Source organism: Pyrus communis, chromosome 16, assembly GCF_041283825.1.
Source record: "Pyrus communis isolate YQ-2024b chromosome 16, ASM4128382v1, whole genome shotgun sequence".
Taxonomy (NCBI): domain Eukaryota; kingdom Viridiplantae; phylum Streptophyta; class Magnoliopsida; order Rosales; family Rosaceae; genus Pyrus; species Pyrus communis.
The window spans coordinates 5863031-5871145 of record NC_142580.1 but is presented as its reverse complement, the minus strand read 5'-3'; the positions used below and the strand labels follow the sequence as shown (position 1 = coordinate 5871145).

General features: G+C 36.6%; 1 protein-coding gene across 1 annotated transcript; it reads left to right on the top strand.

Moving 5' to 3' along the window:
• The first annotated feature begins 6247 nt into the window (after positions 1 to 6247).
• On the top strand, positions 6248 to 7425 carry LOC137732051 (uncharacterized). The gene is made up of 2 exons (XM_068471346.2): positions 6248 to 6490; positions 6577 to 7425. Exons 1-2 carry the CDS (start codon positions 6334 to 6336, stop codon positions 7116 to 7118), a joined length of 699 nt encoding a protein of 232 aa, XP_068327447.1. The 5' UTR covers positions 6248 to 6333; the 3' UTR covers positions 7119 to 7425.
• Positions 7426 to 8115: the final 690 nt, after the last annotated feature.

The following is an 8115-nucleotide window of genomic DNA, read 5'->3' as shown; positions in this document are numbered from 1 at the left end:
TTCTACTTTTCTATACTTTTCTATTGTTATTGACAACATTTTTTTTTAAAAGCTTTTTTTTTTTTTAGAACTTTCATGAAAATAGCTTGGGCTAAGTATATTTTAATATAAAAAAAAGCATGCTATAACTTTATTTAATAAAAAAGAATTAAATTTTAATGAAAATGACACAATTTTAATATATATATATATATATAAAAGAAAAAACCTGATCCATCATAAACACCGTTTATGAAACTGAACACTATTTTTGAAACTGAACGGTATTAAAGTATTTATTGGTCCAATTTCACAAATAGCGCCTAGTTTTTTTGTCCACTTTCGTAAATAGGGTCTAGTTATTGGTCATGTTTCATAAATAATACTTAGTTATTGTGTCTAGTTTTATAAATAATGTATGGTAATTAGTATAATTTCATAAATAGTGTCTCTTTCTTGGTCTGATTTAATAAATAGTGTCTAGTTATTGATCAACTTTAATAAATAGTGCCTAGTTCTTGGTCACATTTCATAAATATTGTCTAGTTCTTACTCTAGTTTCATAAATAGTGTATAGTCCAGTTTCATAAATAGTTTCCACCTATTGGTTTAGTTGGAAATAATGCCTAATTCTTGTTTTCATTTCATAAATAGTATCCACTTATTAGTCCAGTTTCATAAATAGTGTCTACTTAGTGGTCTAGTTTCATGAATAGTGTATACTTATTGGTCAAGTTTTGTAAATAGTGTTTAATTCTTGGTTCAGTTCTATTTGAAACTTAGACCCTTTTTGGTTTTGTAAAAGCACCCGTTGCACTGAAAATGATGAACCTAGAAGTGACCATTTAGATCAAAACATTGAGACGATTGTGTTCTCAGTAATTATATTTAAAAAGCTATTTTCAATTACCAAATTAAAATTTCCTCACATTTTTTACATACCTACAATAATAAATGTAGCTCTCCATCAAATTTTTTGAGCTTGGGTGTCATCTTGGAGAATTTTTTTTCCTTGTGCCCGTGACACAAGTGGTACACCACGTGTTATTATGTAAGTGGTGGAAATTTTTTTATTTTTTATGTTATTAATTTTTTAACACAAGAATCTCACAACTTGTATAGAGATATGTGGTGTACCACCCTATGTTTCAGACACATTCTTGTCATCATAACTACTATTGGGAAACAACACTACAAAAATAAAATTAGGGAATGTAATTCAATTTGAAGTCTTTTTCTTATTCTAAGCAAAAAAAGAAAAAAAGAAAGAAAGAAATCTATTAATGTAGGTGACAATGGAAGAAAAAAGTGGAGTGTGGAAGAGGGGTGGACGTGCCCAGCGCAAGTTGGGTTTTTTATGGTTTTTTTATTTTTTTAGTTTTTATTCTTTTGTTATTATCATTAAATAAAGCTAGTGGATGATTTTTTTTTTTTTTTTTTTATATATTAAAATGTAAAGATTTGAAGCTCTTTTCATTAGTTTTTTTTTATTTTTTATCAAACACATTTGATATTCCAAATTTTTGTAATAAGCTGTTTTTTTTTTTTTTTAAAGTACCACAACCCCAAACCAACCCTCATACTCTCAATAAATACATTTAATGGTTCTTAGTTTTTGCATGCGTCTGACATTTTTGTAAACCAGATGCATGCAAAAGTATTCATATTAAAATTACAACCAAAACAATTTATACATGCATATGTAAATAGCCAAGCATAAAGCCTTTACTATTTATAATTTGGAGACAAATAGGATAAAGGGGATATATAAAGTTAGAGGGAAGGTGCGCGCGAGATAGGATTTGATCGATCCTTGGCTAAAGTACGACCCCATTGGGGCATTGACATGTTCATCTTTTAATCGGTGGATAATTGAATGACGTCATCGAGGAAAATGACAAAGGATTAGAGGAAGTTTAATTTTGAGTGCTGAGAGAAGTTATCCTAAAAGAAGAGATAGAGCTTGATCGGATAAGGCATTGCATGATCTATTTGTCAAGTTGTTACTTGTCAATGATGCATATCTTTTGGATTTGTCATTAATTGTTAAATTTCAGGTAGACAGGCCAAGAGCTCACTCCAACAACACTGATATTGTCCCCACTTAACCACCTGCTCAATCTGTCAGGTGTGGGGTTTTAATCCAAAAGGTCTCGATGTTAGTTAGAATGAGGTAATTCTATTTAAAGGGCTAGTTCTTAAGCCTTCTGGCAGATGTGGGACAGAGGAATTCTAACACTCCCCCACACGTGAGACCCCATTTTATGGGTCACACATGAAGTTCTACACATCGACAACCACGTAGAGCTAAGTTGGGGCTCACCCGTTCGCGCGAGGCCAATGGGGACCCACCCATTCACGTGGCATGTCTTGGCCTACGTGCAGCCAAGTCGGGGCTCACCCATTCTCGCGAGATCAAGGGAGACCCACCCGTTCATGTGGCAGTACGGGCCCATCCCCTGACTCTGATACCATGTTAAATTTTAGGTAAACGGGCCAAGGGCCCATTCCAACAACACCAATACTGTCCCCACTTAACCACATGCTCAATCTGTCAGGTGTGAGGTTTTAATTCAAAAGGCCTCGATGTTAATTAGAGTGAGGTAATTCTATTTAAAGGGCTTATTCTCAAGCCTTCTAGCAGATGTGGGACAGAGGAATTCTAACATTAACATTTTCATAATCTGCGCTTACTTTGATCATGACTTTTTTGTAATGAAGATCAGCCCAAATGTGATGATCTCATACGCATGTTATTTGGTTTTCCAGTCACCTTACTCTAAACTAGTGGCGGATGGACTAAGGGGCTAGAGGGTCAGCTGACACCCCCCCCCCCCCCCCCCACAACCACCCAAAACTTCAGTGAATGTCCATGAAGAATTTGGATGCTACCCCTTTGAAGATTGGAGTTAACTTCATACATACCCTTCAGTTGTTTGATAAAATGCCTAAAAGAAGAGTTGAGTTTCTTATTATTATTATTATTATTTAATATTACCTGACCAAAACGATGTCATTTTGCGTCAAGTTAGTTTAATAAAATAAAATAAAAACACCAACAGCCAAAAAAATATTAATAATCATGTGTATTTGCTAAATACATTGCTTTAGTCTTACTGGTTGCTACTACTTCCGTGGAGAGAGCCATTTCCGCTATGAAAATTGTGAAGAGTCCATTGCGTAACCGAATATGAAATCAATGATTGAGTGATAGCATGATGGTTTATATTAAAGCAATGTTTTTTCTTCTGTTGATAATGAAGCTATAATGATGCGTTTTCATGAAAACACATCATTGACTATTGCAACTTGTATTATTATTTGTTCTATAAGTTATGAATAATGGAACTATGGTTTAAAGTTATTATGTGTCTAAAAAATGTTTGTGAACTTTTACATGTGACCCTCCAAATAATTTTTCCTAAATCCACCACTGCTCTAAACTGCTAGGAGATTAAAGTTTATACATGATTCTGTGGAGTCTATAGCTTGCAATTGGTTGGTATAATAAATTACTTATTAGAAGGGATGTTTAATAATTCGTGTCTAGCTAGAAGACCCAAAGATTGTTCGAACAACCTTAATTAATAACGAGGCAGCATTATTTCAACACAACACTTCATTTGTTTGGTAATTTTGAGATGCCTCCTTCCCCTCTCTCATTTGTTTGTTTGTTTATGCGACTATATTGTTAGTCTCAAGAAACCCTGAAATTCCTCTTCTCCGAGAATTTGGTGGGGCCTGGACTCTTTGATAGACTAAGGTTTAGGTCAAGTTTGGTTATTGACAATTTTTCTTGATGAGCAATCTGTAAAAATTAAAAATGAGCTAAGACTCTCTATACGCCATCTTCAACTGAAGGAAAACCAGAGGGCTCTCTTTAGCCCTATAACTATTTGAAGAAATTATATTTTAATGAACATTGTCAGACCATATTTCATATCATCTCCAACCGAGAGGACCAAAGGATCATAGGCCAAACATAGTCCTGTGATAAAAACCATCTCCAACCGAAGGGGCCAAAGAGTCATAGGCCAAACATAATTTATTATTATAATTTAAAGATTACAACAACTTAAATTTAAAAACTACAACTTAAATATTAAAGGCTACATCAACTTAAATTTAAAGGCTTAGGTATTTAAGAGAAATGGATGGCTGACTCATTTGGGCCAGCTTGTTGGCCTGATTTGGTGGTTTTGGTCCTGTGGGGCCCACAAGCCCTTTGGCCTAGCCCTCTGTTGGAGACGGTTGTCGTGTCATTTCGAACTATTTTTAGCTCTATAGCCCTTTGGTCGGGTTAATTGGAGATGGCCTAAGTTCTCAAAGAGACTTGCAGTATTCCCTGATCCTGAGACAAGGTAGCCTCCCCTCCCTTCAATTTTTGCTGACAAAGCACAATTAAACTGATGGAATATAGTGATTGAATGCCACAATTTAGGGCTATTTTACTCCAATTATATCTAGAAGAGACCTGGATTGATTTTTTTTTACATGATGAACTCGTTATTTAATTCCACAAAAGAAATATATTTTTTATCAGATTATTATAGCTAACATAATGTATGATTTGTACTAAAAAAAAGCGTAATGCATGATTTATCTTAAATCTTTCACTACTTAATATAAATATATCATGTTGTAATTGGTATTAGAAGAAACTGTTGGAATAGAAAATAGATATTAAGTGGCTTTAGTACTATAGTTTAGTAGTATACATCTTCATTCTTGTCTTAATTACGTTAGATTCTTGTCAAAGAAGTATTTTAACGAACGATATTTAATCAAATTAAATAACTTAAAGAAGATATGCATGCAGTGAGTCATGAGTGAGAGCTACTTATTTGTGTGTATATGCTAGTGCATGACTTACTAAATACAAAGCATCTCAGTCGACTTCTCCTCCAAAAAGTAAAAGCAAAACAATGGCTTGTGGATCCCATCCCATATGTCTTTGCCTGCCCGGCTGCTTCACCATGCCGCCATGTTAATGACTATGAACTTGGCTACTTATGCATCACGAACAAAAATAGTTTAAGCATTAATTATTATTATTATTTTCAATAATTCTTCCGAACTGGTATTGTCTCTTTAACAAACAATAAGATTATTACAATCTAAACTACAAAGACGAAGATCTGAACTTGGACGCCGATGGTAACAAACAATGCTCTAGCCAACTTGATTAAATTCGTGTACAAAGATGGAGATCTGAACTTGGATGCCGAAGGTAAAAAAGAACGCTCTAACCAACTTGATTAAATTCGTGACTACATCTGAAGCGGTACTTAAAAAGTTAAACAAGGTATAAAATTCCAGATACAGTCTTGAAAGGGTTCAACGTATGAATTTCAGGTAGAGTCGTTATCAAAATGTGTACTTTTGGTTGGAATCAAGATAAAGTTTGTGCGAAAATATCTAATTCTTTTGTTCACACTCGCGATAATTCATTTCCTGATTTTGCAATTAGCTAGCTAGTAGCCCTGATTTGAACTTTCGCTTTCCCGGTAATAGCGTATAGTCTAGTAATGCTGGTCTATGTTCACATACGAGGTAACAAAAGTGAGATATAGAATGTTCACAGTCCATACAAACAGAACTAAGATGGAAAAGAGAAAATAAAAGCACAAGGAAAAGAGAGAAAAAAGAAAAAATAGTTTTGAAATAAATTGAAGAAAGTTGATTAATCCATTATAAAATTAATTGATAATATGAGATTTAACCCAATTACTTATAAGTATATGCAATATCCCTTTTTTCGTCTATGTGAGAAACATTCTCAGCACATTTCTCACATGTGGTAAATATTCAAGTTAAATACATGAAAAACACAAACAGTGTGACGAGGAGCACGTGTGGCCGTTAGACTTCATCTGTACGACAATCTGCTCTATTATTATAAAGAAAGTTGAGGTTCTACCATAAAACTAATTGAAAATATAAGAAGTAGCCCAACCAACTTACTTATAAGCTTATGAAGACTGGAGATCCCTCCTCTTATCAATGTAATATTCATTCTCAACAAAAGAATGAGAGATATGGGTAAGGGAGTAGACTTATACTCAAGTTTAACTCACAAAAGAGACTAAGAGAGTAGTTTAGAAATGTCTTTTGGAGAAAAATATAAGGTTTACAGTTTACTCTGGGGTATGGGAATCTAAGTGCCGACGTAAGCTGACCAACCAAATCAATTCTAGTTGGCTCCACCTACCCTGTCCCTTTACTTTGAAGACTCCATGTCTATAAATAAAGGCCAGAGAATACCATACGTAGGCTTGAGCACACTACTCCAACCCCATCTTCTAACTCCTCATCTCCTAGTTACTAGCTAGTCAAAGCAAAACCCTAGTAAGCATGGCCGGACCCTCGCCTGACCTGACCAAGGTCACCAACATCAAGTTACTCTGCAGCTACGGCGGTAAAATCCTCCCCCGTTACCCCGACGGCAAGCTCCGTTACCTCGGCGGGGAAACCCGTGTCCTTGCCGTTCCCCGCTCTATTTCCTTTTCCGGTCAGTTTGTATATAAATTCCCCCATTTTTTTAGTCTTTTGTTTGGAGGATGTTTTATTGAATTTAGCTGCGTGGTTGTGTAACAGAACTGTCGTCAAAGCTGACTGAGTTGTGTGGGCCATCCGTGACGGCCGTCAGTCTGCGCTGTCAACTGCCCACCGAGGATCTTGACGCCCTCGTATCCATCAAGTCCGATGAGGATCTCGTTAATCTCATTGAGGAATACGACAGAGCAGCCTCTTCCGCTAATCTGAAAATCAGAGCCTTCCTCTCACTCATCCCCGCCGGCAGGACAACCAAAAGCGTTTCATCCCCTTCTTCCTCCTCGGCCTCTGCCGCCTCCACGACTTCGTCCTCCAGCAGCTCCTCGTCGTCAAATAACTACTTCGGCGCTGCTTCCGGTTCCACCCCAAGATTCCCCTTGCCGTCTTCCACCCCAGTTGATCGTTGCCTTCGTCAAATGCCGCTGCAGCCTTCCCCGTCGACGGTGCCGTTTCAGAGATCCCCCTCCAAGGTTCCTCACTGTGCTAATATTTACCATGCTTGTCACGGCCACAGAAACAACAACCCTACTGGTACTACCGGTAGTCGTCTCTACCTGGTTCACAACGGCAATCACTGGCAATAACGTGGCAAAGCAATCACTGGCTATAACATCGTTTGCCACGGTCGGAGTTCCGGACTACAAAATTACAAATATGTCACGGCCTATTAAAACAAGTTAATACTACAAACCCTAAAATTAAAAAAGAAAAACACACAAAAAAAATCAGTTATATAGTATATCTGATCAGTTATGTAATGGGAAATATGGAGCTGTAATCGTTCATCAGATGGATTGCTATTGAATATCCGTGGTGATTAATGACTTTCAGTCCTAATTCGTTTTTTCAATGTGCATACATATAAAGACATGGTGAGTGCTTTTTTAGCAATCCTTCCCTTTCTCTCTCAGTATTCACTTTTTTTTTTTTTTTTTTTTGTCGTCGTCTCTCAGGAGCTTACTGATCAGCGCATGTGAGCTGTTGAATTTTGATTCAATGATTATAATTATTATAACTTTTAAATAGACTTCCTATTTGTAGCCGTTGAATTAAAATTCAACGACCCAAGTACGCTGTTCAGAAGGCTCTTGAGCTTGTGCTCAGGAGAGGATTCAATTCCTCTGTCTATAGCCATTGTTTCTGCACTAGAGCAGTAGAGCTTTTTCCATGTCTGTTCTCCGTTAGCGTCCCGTTAAACGCCGTTGGGCGTTGTGCGTAGCACTGTCAGTAAGCGCATAACATCTGTTAGGTTTCTGTCAGATTCCCTGTACTGAGTGAGACGTGGCATTTGGTGTGTGATTAGAGTGTCCGCTGTGTTTGTTATGTGTCACTCTGTTATGCGTTATGCTTTTACGTGGGACAAACAAACCTCATCCCAATCGATCTGACATTCAGACTCATGTCTCTTCGTTCGTCGTAAATTCCACTTCTTTTTTACCTCTTATTTTTTTCCTTTTTCCAAGAGTAGCTTATTAATCGAGTGTATTTAATCAATATTGTTAACTTTGTGGACGTACCTCAGGTTTGTGAAGAGAGTAAAATGAAACAAGCAGGATGATGATCTGGAAGGCCGCAGAGAGA